Here is a 19,671-nt window from a genome sequence, read left to right as displayed (position 1 = left end):
GAAGAGGGAAGAGAAGAGGAGAGGAGAAGAGAAGAGAGGTGAGGTGAGGAGAAGAGGGGAGGAGAGGAGAGGAAAGGGGAAGAGAAGAGTGTGTAGGAGGAGTGCATTTAGAGATGATGTGAGGGAGAGTACATAATAAGACAAAAACTGAGAGGTAAAATAACAGAGAGAAGCAAGGAGATTCACTGAGAGCAGGAAAAAATAGACGACAAAAGGCCAAACGAGGTGAAATAAAGGACAGAGAGTGAGAGAAAAGAGAGAGAGAGAGAGAGAGAGAGAGAGAGAGAGAGAGAGAGAGAGAGAGAGAGAGAGAGAGGCAGGGGTGGGGTGGGGTAGACAGAGAGTGAGAGAGAAGAGAGAGTGAGAGAAAAGAGAGAAAAGAGAGAGAGAGAGGCAGGGGTAGGGTGGGGTAGACAGAGAGTGAGAGAGAAGAGAGAAAAAAGAGAGAGTGAGAGAAAAGAGAGAAAAGAGAGAGAGAGAGAGAGAGAGAGAGGCAGGGGTAGCTTGGGGTAGACAGAGAGTTTGGCAGTTTGGGGAGTAAAACCAAATCGGGAGACATACAGATATGTTGAGGGGTTTTTGGGAAGGGTAGAGTAATGAACAGAATGGAGAGAAAGACGAGAACCCCACCCCCTCCCCACACACCCACACTCCTTTTCTTCTGAGCTGTCTCACTGCAGAGGGACACAGAGTTCTGCACAAGCAGAGAAAAAACACTCGCTCACACCGCACTCACAGGTCTTCACCTCGCAATCTCAAACCATTCAGACATCTCAGCAGACCGTTCCGCCGTGACTGATCTGAGATCAGGGAGCACATGCACAGAGATGAATGGGTTAAGCTTAATGAGCCAAAGCAGAGGCGGCCTGAGGTCTCCAGCTAGGACGACGTTTGGCTGTCAGTACAGCAGAGGGCAGAGCGAGCACAGACACCTCCGCTGTCGAAATCTGACAGATTCCCAGAGCGAAGATACATTTGACCTGACCCCAATTAAAAAAAAAAACCCATACATTATAAATTATACATTATAAGATATCTTATCTTATCTTATCTTCTTTAATAAAACATATATGGTAAACTACACATTATATGCAAAGAAGTTGCATTGTGTATTGCAAACGCAGATTTAATAACATACGTGAATACCAGAAATCATGTTCTTTTTTCGTATTATTTAAAGAACATTTGAAAAGTTTAAAAACTTTCTAGCTGGAGTATATGGGAGTTTCTTGCTGATGTACTAGACTGTATAAAAAGAATGAGTGGGAAGTACTGTGTGTGGGAAGTTCTCTCCTCGTCCTTTACTGCAGTAAAGGATGTGACTGTGTGTGAGTTGTTTATGAAGCAGTGGGGAAATTTAAATAGCACACTCAGGCCAACGACAACATCTCCTGCCAGACCTGTTTAGCATTCAGAGAAACCTGTACGTGTGTGTGTGTGTGTGTGTGCATGCACGTGTGCATGTGTGTGTGTGCGAGCACGTGTGTGTGTGTGTGTGTGTGTGTGTGTGTGTGAGCATGTGTGTGTGTGTGTGTGGAGGTGTGTGCATGTGCGTGCATGTGTGTGTGAGCGTGGAGGTGTGTGCGTGTGCGTGCATGTGTGTGTGAGCATGTGTGTGTGTGTGTTTTGAATTCCATGAATTCCGTGGATATTATAATTACTTTTCCGAGAAAACAGAAAGTTGACGGAAGAATCTGGAACACAGAGCAGCAATTGTGCAAGCCAAAACATTAACTCTACTACTGTACCTGCTTGTATTGCTTCGAATCACTTGTGTGACATTGAGCATGCTATAGGCTAAACACCTAACTAGCATCCAAACTTATATTAATTCCATAATATCTTTATTCTGTGCACATACTGTGTACATACATCTAAAGTGTAAAATATGAACATAAACATACCTCAATATTATATTCTAACTTTGAAACTCAATGGGAAAAACAAATATGCAACATTTCTTAATGAGAAAGATAAATTCATGTTTATTCCTCATCACAATAAAACATTACAGACTTAATTTACCTCTTAAGAGAAGGACCGAGAGAGCGGGAAAGAGAAAGAGAGAGAGAGAGACAGAGGGAGGGAGAGAGAGAGAGAGAGAGGGAGAGAGAGAGAGAGAGAGAAAGAAAGAGAGAGAGAGAGGGAGGGAGAGAGAGAGAGAGGGAGGGAGAGAGAGAGGGAGGGAGAGAGAGAGAGAGAGAGAAAGAGAGAGAGAGAGAGAGAGAGAGTGAGTTCACTGTTGTCCTAGTGGTAGAGGAGGTATTAGGCAATGTAACTTACTTTGGTAAAACAAATTAATCAAATTCACAGTTACACCGCTTTCCCAGCATCAAAAAAACCCCTCTAAACTCTATCGTGAGTGAAGGAGGTTGTGCCACGGAGAGACAGTAATTACCCAAATCTGTTGTCTAGGGCCATCGTTGTTAATTACAGACAATTGGCTCGTTTACCTCTCACACCTCCTTTTCAGGGCAGAAGGATAATTTGGCATCTGCTCTTCCAGTTAAGCCTAGCTTAAAGCCATCTGCAGAAGAGGCAGAAAACTCCGGAACCGGCAGAGTCCAGCCCGCAAGCTCTTGCCCACTCATTTGACCATTATTCGGCTGTTTTATTCGCTAATCTATTTTACTTCATTGGGTTTTACCGACCTGGTGCAATTTTCATTTAGTCACCCCCCCCCCCCCCCCCCACACCCCACTCCTCTCACCCCCGCCCCCGCCCCAATATTAAACAGCAGTGCTCATAATTCTGTTGGCTCCGTTTCCAGAAATGAATATGTTGTAGAATAAAGAACAGTTGGATCCTAATTACAGTATTACTTTTTTGAAGGGAGAGTTTTCATTAAGGACAGTAAAGACTTTCCTTTTATTCGATCTTAAATCAGAATTATTGATTCTGCTGCACAGAGAATTTTAATCTAATGAGAATATTGTGTTCAGCTAGTTATGATCACACTATTAGGTTGGCATGGAATTTGATTAAGAATGCTGTGGAATCTATTTTTTATTTTTTTTTATTTACATGAAACCGGTCGAGGAAAACACTGCTATGAACAACGCTCAAATGAACGGAACACCAAGGCATGCTGGGGAAAAAAAAACAAACAAAAAAACGAGAGTAATGTTTAGATGATTACGAGTACGTGTGAAAGTGCACATAAGGAATTACAAATGTTCATGTACAAATGCAGATTAAACCAAATAAACACTGAATTTAAAGTGCACTTTTGGGATTATATGCCCATGCGGTATTACACTGTTAAATAGTACAGTAATAAATAATCTATAACTAATATATAATATATAGTGTTGATATAATAACTTATTATATTTTGTAAGAGAGAAAGACCACACACATACAAACAAATACGCAACATATACACGGAGAGACACACACACACACACACACACAACAAACTTGCAAATGCATGCGCACACACACACGCGCACACACACACACGCACACATACACACACACAAACAAAGCACAAAACACAGCACAAACACTAAGGTTTAGCATAATGTGGAGGGGAGGGAGTGTTTCTTTAGAAACATCAATACACACGCTTCATTAGGAACTTCAAACAAATGCTGAGCAGAAAAGAGAGCTGCTTTTTCAAAAGGTGATGACAGATCGCCGAGTGAAATTACACTCTGAACTCTGACAGAGAAAACAAATTCATCCCCCCTTTGTCATTTTAAACAGAGGTACGGGAAACTGTCCCCTTTCAGATCAAAGCTGTCTCTCATCAGACTATATACAAGCTCAGACACACACACTCACACAAATCCATGCCAGAGGCCCGTCATGGAAATGAGAAAATCATTATGACAAATAATCAGTAATAATTACAACTTACAAAGAAAAATGACTCTGTTAGAATGGACGGAAACTTCAAATGGCTTGATTAGCACACATGCTATGATAACTTGTTTATCACATATGTTATGATAGAGCAGCACAATAACGGGGGGGGGGTGGCGGGGGGGGGGGGGGGGGGGCACTCACCTGAATCCACTTGTCTGGTACGGCCATGGCCAGACGATAGTCAAAGCCCAGGCCCCCCTCACAAATGGACCTGCACAAGCCTGGCATCCCTGACACATCCTGTTTACCAACACCCCCCCCACCCCAGAAAAAGAGAGAGAGAGCAAGGGAGGGGTGGAAAGACAGTGGAGAGCGAGAGAGAGAGAGAGGGAAACACAGGATAGAGGGAGACAGCAGGGAGGGAAACAGAAGAGAGAAAGACAGCAGAAACAGACAGATAGATTAAAATACACACACATATATATTTTTGTATATAATCAACAGGGCTTCAGATAGAGCAAAGCACAAGTGAAATCATGGTCATATATCCGACAACATCACATTAGGAGCAGATTTCCTCTTCGCTATTCACGACACATATTATCTATCTGATTAATCACGCAGACAGATGGAGGAAATTGAATCAATTTGAACGTAAAGGGAAGAAAAAAATGGGTCCACAGGCTGCTTTCATTATGCCGTGGCTGAAGGCAATGTCATAACACTCCTGAGTGAATAGATTTTTAAATGGCTTTTAATGGAGGAGCAAAAAAAAAAAAAGGTATCCGGGCTCTGCCACTGCGGGGACGGCCGGGGGGGGGGGGGGGAGGTTGGGGGAGCGGGGAGGTTCCTCTCCTTCCAAAGGAACCTCCCCATTCTACTCTCAAAGCTTTAGGTCCTAATTAGCCAATTATAGCCAGCATTCCATTAACTTCCCAGGTCTACCTCTATCTCTCAAGGTGTTAATGGCTTGAATAAGTGGACAGTGAGCAGAAAGGGAGAGCCACAGAGAGAGAGAGAGAGAGCGAGAAAGCCACAGAGAGAGAGAGAGAGAGAGAGAGAGAGAGAGAGAAATTAGATGAAATTTCCATTTTCAAAAGAAAAAAAAAATGGAAAAAAGAACAAACGGGAGCTTAATTGGTCTGAGAGAGAGAAGGGGAGACGGAGGTTTTTGAGGAGCAAAGGTTAAGAGAATTCTGGAGAGAGGAGCATGAACTGAACCGATCTGAACCGAGGACAGATTTGTACTTGAGACTTCTGAGCGACAAAAGCTAAAGCAAAGTCCCTTTTCTGATTTCAAAAAAAAAAAAAAAAGAGCGAGGAAAAATGAAGAATGAGGGCACACTCATAAAGCAATATCCTCCTGTCTAAGCACAAACCGCCTCTTAGTACATCAATAGTCATTATAATATTAGCTCACCCAGTGGACTAACATATCAGAAAGACGGTGTCGTATTTTATGGACGTATTTTTATCAAGTTCTGCCAATGCTATTTACAGGTATGTGTCTACCGACATGTCCTCTACTGATCCTACAAAAAGCACAAAAGTTTGAAAAGTTTATCTTTTTTTTTTTTTCCTTGAATATTTGACAAGGAAAAACGTCAGTGTTAAAATTGACCTTTATGAGTTTTTGGCCTCTTCTCCCCAGTTTGGACTTCAAAGAAAAAAAAAAAAAAAGAAGAGAAGAGAAGAGAAGAGGACATCCTGTTTTCTCTGTGTTGTGCTCCAGACGGGCGTGGAAACATGTTTGCCAAACATTTTTTAAAAAGTTAGCAAATCCTATATGAAATGTAAACTCAGTGAGTTTCTCACCTCTGCTATGGTGATGCATCCTGGGTAGAGCGTATGAAGAATGTGATTGGACAGCATAAGTTGCACGACCGCGTCTTCGTCCACGTGCATACCAAAATATTCGCTGTAGTTACCGCAGAATGACATGCCTTGACAGAAGACCACAGGACCACGTAGAGACACCCAAAAAGAAAAAAAGAAAAAAAAAAAAAAGAAAAGAAAAAGACAGAGAGAATCAAAAAAGAGAGATAAAGGCTTGAGGGTAGAACTCTAGTGAGTGAAGCTTCAGTTTGTATACGATTCCCTGAGGACTTCTGCCAGTCACAGTAAAGCTGCTTCTCACAGAGTCTTCAATCTGCCTTTTTTTTTTCATTAATCTCTTTCTTCAAGAGTTTCACTTCAACAAATACATTCAAGACTCAGTCATATAAAATACATTTTAATTGAGCTTTTTTGTTCTTCATAGACAATTTTGCTCGTTATGTTAAAATGCTAATTCAAGCCACTATATCTCAAAGTCTCTTCTTTTTCTCTCTATTTTTTTTTTTTTTTTTTTTTGAAGGGCACGAAAACCTTGAAAAACAGTGAAGGAAACGTACTCAGTGATCATATCATGGTTAAATTTAAGTTCACTAAAAGAGTTGGAGTCTTTCTTTTTCTTTTGTGTGGTGGTGGACGGCGAGAGGCCCGAGACAGAGAGAAAGCAAGCGTGTTTATAAGGTGAGCGGACGACCTGGCGAGGAGAGGTGGACTCACCTATGCCGTGATGTTGATAGAGCATAGATGTCACACCGTCAAACCTGAAACCATCGAAACGATACTCCTCCATCCACCAGCGCAGGTTGGAGAGAAGAAAACGCATCACTTCCCAACTGGAAAACGAAAAGACAAAAAAAAGAAAAAGGAAAAAAAAAAAACTTCACCGACAACTTTTGGAACGTCATTATGAATATTTTAGATACATTACAACAGCGACAGCTCAGTTTGCTCTGGTTTTAGCGCACGCTGTATAGAAGCTTATTTTAAAATGCTTTCAGTTTACTTTTCGGTTGATGCTCTTATCCAGAGTATCCTAATGAATAAATAAATGAAAAAAAAACCCCATAAGACAGAGGTCATGCAGGTATGAAGTAACCTCGGGGTTAAGTATCTCTCTCACAGGCACGTCAGCAGTGAACTTTCATGCTTGGTGACTCAAATCCACATCCATCCATTTTCTACTGTTTCCTTCACCGCTCTACTTTCAACCTACATGTTCCAGCTACAGCACTGGTAAAACCCCACTGTGAGGTGGGTATGAGCAAGCTGGGAAAAGAGACCTGAGGGGGAGCATTTTCAGTTGTGTTAGGAGGTAGATGAGGAGGTGACAGGTACAGGCAGGAGAGCTAAAACAATCATTCACACCCCAGGTAACGGGTGGCGGGAGCCGGCCGGAGTGCGGTTTATGAGTCTCCAGCGAGCACGCGGAGCTTGCCAGACGTGTGAATGAGAGAAAACGGTAGGCTACGAACTCCCTCTGACAGAACCCATGGAGAGAGAGAGAGAGAGAGAGAGAGAGAGACCAGGTGAGACTCAGAGAGAAGTAGCTGGTCTGAAGAATAATGAGCTCAAAAGTAATCTGCACCTTTTGCAGCTCTGCAATACCAGACGACAACCTGATCCGTTTTTTTTTTTTTTTCCTTTTCTTTTTTCGTTCAAGGCCAAATTCAGCAGTGCTTTGTGTACCTGCCTTTCCCAGAGGATTGGCAAACTTCTCATTTTATTCATCCACTATCTTTCTCTCTCTCTCTATGACTCTCTGCTATTACAAGAATAAGAAGACGTCAATTGGACATTTTGAAGCATACTATAATTCTAGCCTTGATAAACTGAGTTGATGTTCAAGATGCAAAGCACTCTCTCTGTGTCTGGGGGGGGGATAAAAATATCCTGGTTCAGGCTATATCACCATGAAATCCTATCAACAGCTTTTCCCATCTTCAGTATTGATATAGTTTTAGCAAAATAAGGACAATTCAAACACATCTTTATGCAACAAAGCATAACAAATAGACACAGATTATTTGAAGTTCTGCAGATTATATTTCTCTGACAGGCACTTAATAAGCTGCAAGAGAAAATGTGAAATGAACCCCTTTTTTCCTACCTCATATCTATTAGAAGAAGTTTTAGTTGATCTTTCTAATAAAACATGAAATCCAGGAGGGCTGAATCTACCAGAAATGTGGCAAAAGCTAATGTCTAATTTAAGATTGACGGTCGCCAAATTTCTCTTCTTCCTGAGACTAGATTGTTTTATATCAGGATAAGTCTTTGCAGAACTGCTTCAAAAGTTCAGAAAAGGCAAGCAAGCAAGAAAGAAAGAGAGAAAGAAAGAAAGAACCATCAAAGTCGCTATCGGGGGCTCAATCAAACCGTTGCCTTTTGATCTCGACTTTCACACACGTTCTTGTTGGAACATTTGCTACTTCTTATTTCCTATTCATTTACTGATGTCATTTCTTTACTGCGCTAAATGGCTGTAGGACTTTCCAACAGTGGGAATATCTGATGAATCCAGTTTCGTTCACACAGTGAGATCTTAAATGGTGGCTTTTACTGACTGTCAGTTTACTAGCATCACTCCTATCTAGTCTGATTAAATAGGAAAACTCCAGGGATTGGCTGCCAGTGGCCCAGGTATGATTAAAATTACAGTCCATTTAAAAAGAATCCATCCGTGCATATGGGAATTACACGGCCAGTACATGATGAATAATAATGCTGATTAAATATACATATATGCCACTCATGCATACAGGAATTCACAGGAAGATGCTAAAATATAGGATCTCGCTTTAAGGTGCATATGTAGACACACACACACACACAAACTTGTGCACAAACATGCACACACACATGCACACACACACACGCACACACGCACACACGCACACACGCACACACACACACACACACACACACACACACACACAGAGTTCTGGTGTTTGCATACATCTCCAGGCATCTTTAAGGCAAGCTTTGAAAAGTCTGCTCCTACGTTGGTTAGAAACTCGGTGGAGCTGTCATCTGTAGATATTCAGAGTTGAAAAAGACGGAGTGGGTATCCCACTGTGAAAACACCAGCAGACAGCCAAAGGAACACACCAAATAAAGAACATCATTAATTTAAAATGAGGCTTATCCTAGGTATAAGACTCGCTCTCCCTCAGGTAGATTCTCAAAGATTTTTGTCTGAAAAGTCTCCCACCCTCACAAGACAAGACCCTCCCAACATAAACACAAGATTTAGTGCACACGCGCACACGCACACACACGCAAACAAGATTTAGCAGCAAACACAAGGTCACATACATGTAGAAGGAGGACTTTATTATCTGAAAAACACAACTACACTCTGGCTGTTAGGGCCATAAAATTACACAAACTCTTCGCAATCCACGTCCTCATAATTCACAACATCCTCACAGTTCACAACATCCCCACAATTCACAAAGTCCTCACAATTCACAACATCCCCACAATTCACAAAGTCCCCACAATTCACAACATCCCCACAATTCACAAAGTCCTCACAATTCACAACATCCCCACAATTCACAAAGTCCTCACAATTCACAACATCCCCACAATTCACAAAGTCCTCACAATTCACAACATCCCCCCAATTCACAAAGTCCTCACAATTCACAACACCCCCACAATTCACAAAGTCCCCACAATTCACAACACCCCCCCAATTCACAAAGTCCTCACAATTCACAACATCCCCACAATTCACAAAGTCCTCACAATTCACAACACCCCCCCCAATTCACAAAGTCCTCACAATTCACAACATCCCCACAATTCACAAAGTCCTCACAATTCACAAGATGGGACAGTTTGCTGAGCAGTTCCTGTTCTATCATGCCATCTGTAATGCCATGCTGCACAGACGAAAAATTATTATTTCTGCAGGCGCTAGAGTAGTGAATATGGACTGATTAAAAAGGCATTCTGCTCAGCATCAAAAACTATTATTTAAGATTGAAACAGTTGACACTAATAGAGCTGGATCGGAACCTGGATGATGATAGTGAAAAGTGGTGGATTAGTCAGCAATCGATTAATACAGTCTTGTCTCATCGGTCAAAAAAAAAAAAAAAAAGAAAGAAAGAAAGAAAGAAAAAGAAAAGGAAAAAAGTAATGTCCTGAGGCAAAGATGTGATGATTATAAACACTCTCCTTCTCTATCCCCTCTGTCCTTCTCTCCTCTCTCTCTCTCTCTCACACACACACACACACAAATGCACACAGACACTACACTCTGAGTCTAGACCGATAAAAGGCCAGAATATGATATCGATACTGAAGTTTCATAAGCAGAGGCCTGAGACAGCATATTGTATTTCTGCATTGGCCGTATCTAAACGGGGGTGGAGGCTGGTTAGATGCGATAACCCTATGGAGTCTGCACAGCCTGCGTTACTCTCGATAAACAGATTAGGGCCTCATCGCAGCCGCTCTCACAAAGCAGAGAGAATCCAGGCAGCTCAGCTGGCTTTCACTGGCTTTTTCCACAGACAGACCAGAGGGGGGGGGAGATCAGGGGCTCCGATAAAGCCAAACCTACACTTCCACCCTGAATCCCTTCTGTTTAAAGCTATATGAGTTCTGTAGCGGCTAGGTACACAACGACATGATGCACAGTGTTTGGAATATGGGTCTCTGTTGAATGTTTTGCTTTGTAAAACTGATTTAATGATGAGTTTAAACTGCTGACTCCATGAGAGTAAGCAGATGGGGGACGGGGTGTGGATGGCAAGATGCCGATGAAAAAATGACGGATGGCAGAGACCCTTGCGGGCAAATGAGAGTGAGAAAGAGAGAGAGAAAGAGAGAGAGAGAGAGAGAGAGAGAGAAAGAGAAAGAGAAAGAGAGAGAGAGAGAGAGAGAGAGAGAGAGAGAGAGAGAAAGGTGTTGTCAGGAGGGGGCAGCACCACCTCGTGTGTAGGGGGCTGGCAGGGCAGTCTGACAACCCCCTCCCTCCTGCCCCCACCCTGAATGAGCAGTGATGGGGGGGGCAGATAAGGCTTGAGGGGGGCACAGGTCCCTCATTCTACCGCAAATAGTTCATTATTAATTACTGCACTGGTAAATGTCAGGCGTAACACACACACACACACACACACACAGGCAAACACATGTGTATAAATACACACACATAGGTTTAGATAATCTTGATTCACTGGGACAATGGTATACGAATTCAGACAGGGACGAACTGTTAGTTGATCCATTCTTCAGTCAAGCCCATACTCTCAGAATACTGACATTACTCACATTAGAAAATGATGCCTTTCGTTTCTCTTACTGTTTGTATTAATCTGTACCGAGCTCTTTCAAATCGTACGATTTCCTATTGGCAGCCCAAGACTACAGCTGTTTGTGTGTTTCACTGTGCTTTTCTATGACTTCTGTGGCGTTATGATTTTCACAGCTCTCTGAAAAGCAATCAATCCTTTTCTTCATATTTGATTGTGTGCCTAATCTCAGGGAGAGTTGATTATTTGCAGGACAATAAAGTCTTTCACCTGGCGTAGCTGGAGGAGTTTGGCACGGTGAAATTCAATTTTCCAACAGTGGAGGAGAATTGCGTTACCTGAATGACATTTTAAAAACACAATAAAGAAGGTTTTTATTTCCATTTCCTTAAGATTAAATATGAAAATTAGAAACAAATAAAAGCACCACGGTGGGGCAGGGAGCGTTATTAAAGAAATGCAGCCCTTGGTTTCAAACCACTCCTGATTCTCTGTAATGTCTCTACTGTCGCTTTAATAAAGTGCATTATCTAAATGGAAGCCTATGGCGAGATTTTCTCACTCATTATGAATCTCGGGAAAACCTCTTGTTGTCTAGTAGAACAGAACAGAAGTGAACTCGCAGGAAGCCCTGCTGGGGAGTTTTTGTGAGATCAGGAAGCTAACACACAGCTGAAACAAAACAAAACAAAAAAAAATATCATCTATTCATTTTTCTCTTTGCTTTTTTTTTTCACCTTGCAAAGCTCTACAGCAAGCTGACCTCCACACGACCTGACCAGACGTAAAAATATTTATGAACCGTGTCAATGGGTTTACTTGTATAGAAGAAAAGCATCCTTTGGAACTTGTGAGGTGGTTCTGGTGCAACCATAGATTGGTCTAAGAAAAGGAAGAAGAAGAAGAAAAAAAAAAGTCCCGTACTCCGAAGGCCAGACAGCAAAGCAAGCAGTCCTGGGATGTGAAGGACTCAGTGGATTAATCCACTGGCTTACCTGTGCTGGCCTTGGTCTCCTTTTCAAACAGGCTATTGAGATAGTCAGTGGAAGACTTACAAAGGAACAGTCTAGAGCAGAGGAAAGACACACTAAGAGAGAGAGAGAGGGAGAGAGGGGGAGAGGGGGAGAGAGAGAGGGAGATAGACAGACAGCAAGGTTGAAAGAGAGGGAATCAGTGAGTGAGTGCGAGAGAGAACACAACAAAGACAGAGGGAGCAAAAGAGACAAAGTGAGAGAGAGAGAGAGAGAGCGAGAGAGAGAGAGACAGAGAGAGAGACAGAGAGAGAGAGAGAGAGAGAGAGAGAGAGAGAGAGAGAGAGGACAACAAGACTGAAAGACAGGGAGGGAATCGGTGAGAGTGTGTGTGAAAAGGAGAGAGAGAGAGAGAACGTGACAGAGACAGAAGGAGTGAAAGAGATGGAGGTAGACTTAAGAGTATTCAAGTATTCATATGAAAAGAAATCCACGAATCATCTTTAAGTCATGACGACTAGTAGAGGTCTGCGGAGAGACGCGCCACAAAGGAACCATTTCAGTCTCCATCTTTTCAATCATATTCCTTTTTGTAAAAAAAAAAAAGTCTGATGGTGGACAGGAGTAAAACTGCTAGCACTCAGAGTAAGAAGAATAGCCTGGCTTTTCCTGCAGTCCCTACTGAAGAGTCTTCTCTCCTGTGACCGTGAGAGAGCCACAGTTAAGTTCAGTTGAGTTTGGCTCATTTGGACTCTCTCCCAACAACAGCAAGGCTAAAATAAAGTTCTCTGAGACTGTAAAAAAAAAAAAACGATGAGACATTTTACACTGCGTAAAAAAATAAATAAATAAATAAATAACTGAAATGTGTAAGCGAGAGGAATGATTTTAAAAATAAATAAATCATAAATAAATGCCAGGGAAACAGTCAAATCTGTTCCTCTCTGCTTCCTCTTAACAAAGCATAGGGCTTTATTTGAACTGATATGTTGTTGTGATTATACAGAGTCATGGAGAGATAAGCTATGCTGTTGATTCCACGGCTGATCTGGAGTCAGCTAATGGACAGCCAATGAAGATGAAGAAATGGGATTCAAACTGCATCATGTCCAAGCAGCTGGAGCTTTATTATCAGGGTCTTATTATCGCAGAGTTCAGCCACCACAGAAGTGATTTAAAATGACTCTGTCCTTAACTGCATTTAAACAAGACACACACACACATACACAAACACAGGCACACACATGCGCGCACACACACACACACACACACACACACACACACACACACACACACACACACAGGGGGCACCTAACAATGCTTGTGACATGGAGAGACTATGGAGAAACAAAAGGGACTGAATTTCAGTTTGTCAGTCTGACAGAAAATATTGGACAGTCTACAAGTCACTAGTGTGGTGAGTTTGGGGTTATTACATCCATGTGCAAAAAGAGGCATCCTCCACATCCCCCATTCTTATACAAATCTTTTTTTTTTTTTTTTGTAATACCATCTGTTACTGTGTGGGAGGCATTATCTCTCTACGAATACTGAGTGAGAAAAGAGGATGGGAGCAGAGCTGTGAAACAGCTGATTTCATAAGGAGCTTAGCAACGTCAACAATCAATAGTTTTGAGATGAAGAGGGGAGAAAAAAGTCAAGGTCAAAAGTCTGTCATTTACCAGTGGAACAGAGAGAGAGAGACACAGAGAGAGAGAGACAGAGAGAGAGAGAGACAGAGAGAGAGAGGGTGAGAGTGAGTGAGAGAGAGAGACAGAGAGAGAGGTAGACATAGAGAGAGTGAGAGAGACAGAGAGAGAGAGAGAGAGAGAGAGAGAGAGGGTGAGAGTGAGTGAGAGACTGAATGGGAGAGAGTGAGAGAGAGAGAGATGGAGAGACAGACAGAGACAGAGAGAGAGAGAGAGAGAGAGAGAGAGATAGAGAGGAGAAAACAGATAACCACACTTTCTGATGAATGTAAATGAAGTGTAGGGGAAGCTTGCTGTTTGTAGCTGAAAGGCACCAACTGTGTGTGTGTGTGTGCGCGCGCGTGTGTGTGAGGTTAGCTTGTATGGGGATATATGAGCGGTATATTTGTTCATAGTGTTATCTAGCAGAAATCATTATCAACCACAGTGCTGCTAGCATGGTATCACTGGTCAGGAAGTGGATGAGGGATTCAGCACTTTTCTCCCTCTCTCTCTTTCTCACACGCACACACACACACACACACACACACACACAGAGGATGTATTCCTCTGTAAGTCCACGGGCTTACATGTGCTCTCTCATGTTAATTACGAAATGCAAATATGGCTGAAGGGGAAAGGTGTGGAGTGCAGGTTCACTGACCCTTTTTGATTTTCCCATACTCAGCACAGAAAGAGCAGAGAGAGACAGAGAGAGAGAGAGAGAGAGAGAGAGAGAGAGAGAGAGAGAGAGGGAGAGGGAGAGAGAGAGAGAGAGACAGAGAGAGAGAGAGAGAGAGAGAGAGAGAGAGAGAGAGAGAGAGAGAGAGAGAGAGAGCGAGAGAGAGACTGTCCGGTCGGCTATCTCTCTCATGTCCTTGGACCTTTCCACCCACAATTTCTTTTTTTCTTCTTCTTTTTCCCCTCTGTTGCACTCTCTCCTCTCGGCTTTTACCTCATGGTTTGCCCCTTTGTACTGTCCGTCCTCTCTTCCCCCCTCCCCCCCACCCCCACCTCTCCTTTAACCCCTGGTTTTTGGAGTACAGGTTGGGCAGGAATGCATCGGGGCGGAGTTAGAAATCTGTAAGTCATGACTGAGCTGCAATCTGATCAAACGCTCAGGTCAGGGCTTTATGAAGACGCCGTCTTCACAAGCAAGGGCAAATTGCCTTGAATGGGAGCTAAATCCCACTGATTCCCTTATTGGTCTATGAAACTTCACACAAAAGATGAATATTGTTGCCACAAATATAAAACAAACAAACAAACAAACAAACAAACCCTTCGAATTGACCAAAAAAACATCAGTTGTCTCTTGGATTTCATTCATTCCTACTGACCTTTTCAAAGACAGTTTAAGACTTCAGCGTTGAACTTTGGCAGAAAGTTTAACAGAGTAAAAGTGAACTTCATTTTCATATAACCCTAACTGTGGTGATTACTGGCAGACTAAGACATGCCAGCCAGCCGCATTAAGCATTACTGCTTTCCAATTAACTGCGTGTATTTCACAGTCAGTTGCAATCCAGTGTCAGCTGGTTTAATGTCACTGTCTCCTTTATGGAATATAATGGAATATAACTGAGTGGCTTAATTAAGTGTGGGGTGGTCTGGGAGAGCTCCCCCCGCTGGAGAGGAGTTTGACAGCTCGGCAGGCTAATGAAAGGGAAAAAACAAAGCCCTGGCGCTACAAGGGAATTTAAAAAAAGAAAAAAAAAACATGCTTATTACTGTCTTAAACACAAAGCGAGAGGGAGAGAGCGAGGGAGCGCTCTGATGGAAAGAGAGAGGAGACGAGGGGATGCAGCAGAGGATTCAGCTCATCTTTGAGGAGAGCTGGAGGACCAGGAGGAGGGGGAGGAGGTGGAGGAGATGAGGAAGGTGCGTGCGTGCGTGCGTGTGTGTGTGTGTATGTGGGGGGGGGGGGGGTATTATGGTCTGGAAGAATTCTGAGGGCTAAATCTGGAGGGAGAGAAATGAATGGAGCTTTTTAAACAAAGAACAGCACTGATACAGGCTGCTTAGACTCTCTGCTCAAAGCTTTAAAGCTGCTCAGACAGTGTGTGTGTGTGTATGTGTGTGTGTGTGCGTGTTTGGAGATAGTGTTCAGTGTGAGAACAGGAGAAGCTTAACACATGATTCAGGCGTTCTCCTGAAGTGTAATCTGCCGGTTCAGCATGTCCATGCTCTAAGACTCAGCAGTGGCTAACTGTGAGTAACCCCCACAACATTTTCAGCCACACATCTCTGCTATGCTGACCAACCCACACAAATCATTCTCGCATTTCTACATAAAGCAGCCAGGGAACGACAACATCTCTCCAAATAGTTTACTCAAACTTTCTGATAATCATAGCAATATTTACATTAGTTGATCTCTTGACCAAAAGGGGACACAGTATTTGCATCCACCTACGGCTGTGAAACAACACGCATTGAGTGAACTGAGAGGAGAACAGGCTAAGCCTGCTAATTTGATTTGTCGTTTGTTTCAATGTATCCACACAATAACGATTTTCAGCAGAGCATGACGTATCAGTTCCTTCTGAGGTCAAATTCTATGTCCATTGTTTTTGATTCCACTCTGTTTCAACTGAGGGATTAAGAAAGGGAGTGTGTGTGTGTGTGTGTGCGGAGGACAGACAGGTAGAAATCCAGAGAGAGATAAAGGTGAATCTTCTTATCTCTACAAATCTTTGGAGAGAGCCAGCTGTTTTTACCTCCCCCCCCCCCCCCCCCCCCCCCCCCCCGCCCCCACCCCCCCATACACACAAATACCTACAACCTTCCTCCAAAAAAAAAAAAAAAAAGTCCAATTTTCAGCATCGCTGGAAACACAAGCCCCATCAGACAGGCCAATCTGTTAATCGAGAGAGTACAAAGCACCTTCCAAAAAAGGGCTTTATTTCTTCCATCAATAATTGATTAAAGACAGCACCCCAGCGCTACCCATCTGATGGGAGATTAGCGCTCCTCTGAGCTGAAGGCTGAATATCCAGAGTAAAAGAGTCAGTGTGTTCCCACTGCGAGGCCACGGGGGGCTGACTGAAGGCCCCGGGTGGGAGGGGTGAGCCCCTCCCCTCCCCACAGAGCCTCCTGTCTGTACGCCACGCCCAAAAAGAGCCTCTCTGTCACAGGCCCGACTGCCTCTAGCATCACTGACGATAAATATGATCCGTAACGGGATTTACCTGCCTGTACCCGAGGCCTGCCTGCGCACACGCACGCACGCACACACACACACACACACACACACACATACCTGTAGGTCCATGTTTGTGGGGACACTCATTCACATAATGCATTCCCTAGCCCCTTACCCTAACCTCAACCATCACAGCTATATGTCTAACCCTAACCCTAACCTAAACCTAATTCTCACCTGAACCCTAAAACCAAGTCTTAACCTTCAAGCGGCCCTTCGAAGACGTGAGGACCAGCCAAAATGTCCTCACTTTCCCAAAATGTCCTCACTCCCAAGGTCTAAAACTCAAACTGGTCCTCACAAAAATAGCTGTACAGACACATACACATGCATACATGCGCACGCACGCGCACACACACACACACACACACACACACACACACACACACACACACACACACACACATTCTTGTGCGCACACTCAACATGAACTAAGCTTTAACATGTGTGTTCACTTTTAAATTTGAGGACATTTAATAGTCCACACTGTAAAGGATTCAACAGCCTGAATTACCAACTTTTATTTTTTTTCAAGCTTGGAGAGAAATTCTCTCATGATAACCTGCTGGCTCCCTAGACATGGCTGGAGACAGCACTTTGACTATGAACCCGCTTCCGTTTTTAAGTCCTTACGCTGACAGATCATCATTAAAATGGGACTAGGAACATTCATTTTACATATTAAAGAAGCAGCATTCATGAATTAAAGGTGGATTGAAAAACTTACTCATAGGTTTCAGAAACATCTGATAACCCATCGTTTGCTATAGAGAGAACCTGGCCGTCCCTGTTAAAATCTACGCTGAAAAAATGGCTTTGATGGCCAGTGTGTAGACACAGTGAGGGGGGTTGCGGGGAGAAAAAAAAAGGAAAGGAAGATAAAAATCCTTTTGACTGATCTCTGACTCTCCTCCCTACAGACCCCCACCTCTGAAGCATCCTCTCACAGTCCAGAGCTGACCCGCTGGGATTTAATTAAAACCAGTTAACTTACATCTATGGAATCGAAACAGCCAGACCAATGGACAGGGCTTAGATGAGTCCAGCATAATTCTGCTTTTAGGGTTCATAAATAACAAACACACAAATGCACAGAACTCTGAGACCAAAACACACACACACACACACATACACACACACACACACACACACACACACACACACACACGCGCGCGCACACACGCGCACACACGCGCACACACGCGCACACACATTTCAGGATTTCAGGAACTACAGTGCGTTTGGTTAACACGTATAAGAGGCAGTATTTTTAAGTCTTCCCAAGGCTACTTTAATTTGTCATAAACATAAATATTTGTAAATTATATATCTTCATAAATATAAGATGAAAATGTGATATTGAGTCTAGTTTTCAGTGAGAAGTTGAAATGAGAGCTGGGACGTGTTGAGCGGAGGTTGTTCCAGGTTCAGATCTCCTCAGTAGATTTCCTGGGTATTCTAACAGAACTATGCGTGATGCTAAATTTCATACGAGAACTAACATGAGCTTTGAATCACTTTCTGTCTGAACTTAGCCATTAGGGAATACCATTTCAACTGAACAAACCGATTCTAAAAACACACGCAGCTATGAAAATGACAGATGGTTGATTTTCATTTCTTCAGGGACTCAAAAAAAATGAGCACTTGAACATTGTGTAGCAACATTCTGACTAAATAACTGATACCAGACAGTGCAACAGATGCAGTGTGCAATGAAGTTTCATATATATATATTTTTTTACATTTTCTTTCCTTTTTTTTAATTATCATTTGCTTCTATGAAGAAATGTGACCCGATTCTAAAATATTACTTTATGGTTTTCAGTGAAAACTATTGTTAAGTGACAGAATTTACAATAATACTTTATGGTTTTCAGTGAAAACTATTGTTAAGTGACAGAATCTACAATATTACTTTATGGCTTTCAGTGAAAACTATTGTTAAGTGACAGAATTTACAATAATACTTTATGGTTTTCAGTGAAAACTATTGTTAAGTGACAGAATTTACAGTACAAAATCTGAGAGGAAACTATGTAACTGGTGTAGAACTGACAGAGACCTAATCCTGGCCCCCTGTCAGTGAGAAAATGACTTCTTTACATCATCCTACCTGTCAGTGATAGGACCATCATAAACAGTACTGGTGATAGATTGATGCAGTCCCAGTTTTCTACATAATAAGACACAGCTCGAATGTAATACTCAGAGAATGTGCCAGCAGTTTGTATAATGACCTGTTTAGTTTAGTAAACCAGACAATTTACCGGCAGTGTATCCACTGGTATATGAACCTCAAAGATATGTTTACCACACCTTGAGCCTGCTTTCTTTTCTTTTCTTTCTTTTTTTTTCCTTCTTTTTTTTTTGGCTGAAAAAATTCGTACTTTATGGAGAACTGATTGACATTCCTCTCCTTTCAGAAGCCATGTTTATACCTGACAAACAGTCTAGTAGTTCCAGCTTTCGGTGGCAGTAAGTGGAAAGGTAGAGTCTTTGCGTCAGAACCGGGGGGGTGAGGGCTCGGCCAGGAGGGGGCTGAACTGCTTAAATCCCATTTAAGTCTAATCATAAGTCATTGAGGCAGCATCAAGGTGTGGAGTATTAGTGGAAATGGTAAAACCTTTGCTTAAAATGTTTGAGAATCCTCTACAAAGACCTTCAACATCAATTATTCCACATATTCAAAGATATAAACGTGACACTAAAACACTAAACCCTAAGGCACAGCTTCTGGTTCATCGTTTATTTCACGTCTCTTTTCGTGGTATGAGTTATATGAGTATAACACAGTGCTCTGTGAATCCAGGAGCCAAGGACTAAACCTCATCATTAGAGGCTGACCAGAGACTACAGTGGGCTTTAGGAATGGAAACCAACATGACCCTGGTCCT

General features: G+C 42.6%; 1 protein-coding gene across 1 annotated transcript in view; it reads right to left on the bottom strand.

The window, feature by feature from the left end:
• gbe1a (glucan (1,4-alpha-), branching enzyme 1a) overlaps positions 1-19,671 on the bottom strand; it is a 107,483-nt gene that overhangs the window by 38,727 nt on the left and 49,085 nt on the right. Inside the window, exons 8-10 of the mRNA XM_030792724.1 lie at positions 6,361-6,476; positions 5,626-5,753; positions 4,012-4,110 (exon numbers count right to left, since the gene is read on the bottom strand). Of these exons, the coding sequence (XP_030648584.1) occupies positions 4,012-4,110; positions 5,626-5,753; positions 6,361-6,476 (343 nt within the window). The remainder of the gene's footprint in view (positions 1-4,011; positions 4,111-5,625; positions 5,754-6,360; positions 6,477-19,671) is intronic.

Source organism: Chanos chanos, chromosome 15 (genome assembly GCF_902362185.1).
Source record: "Chanos chanos chromosome 15, fChaCha1.1, whole genome shotgun sequence".
Classification (NCBI taxonomy): Eukaryota; Metazoa; Chordata; class Actinopteri; order Gonorynchiformes; family Chanidae; genus Chanos; species Chanos chanos.
The sequence above is the reverse complement of the archived record's forward strand: the minus strand, read 5'-3'. Positions and strand labels throughout refer to the sequence as shown.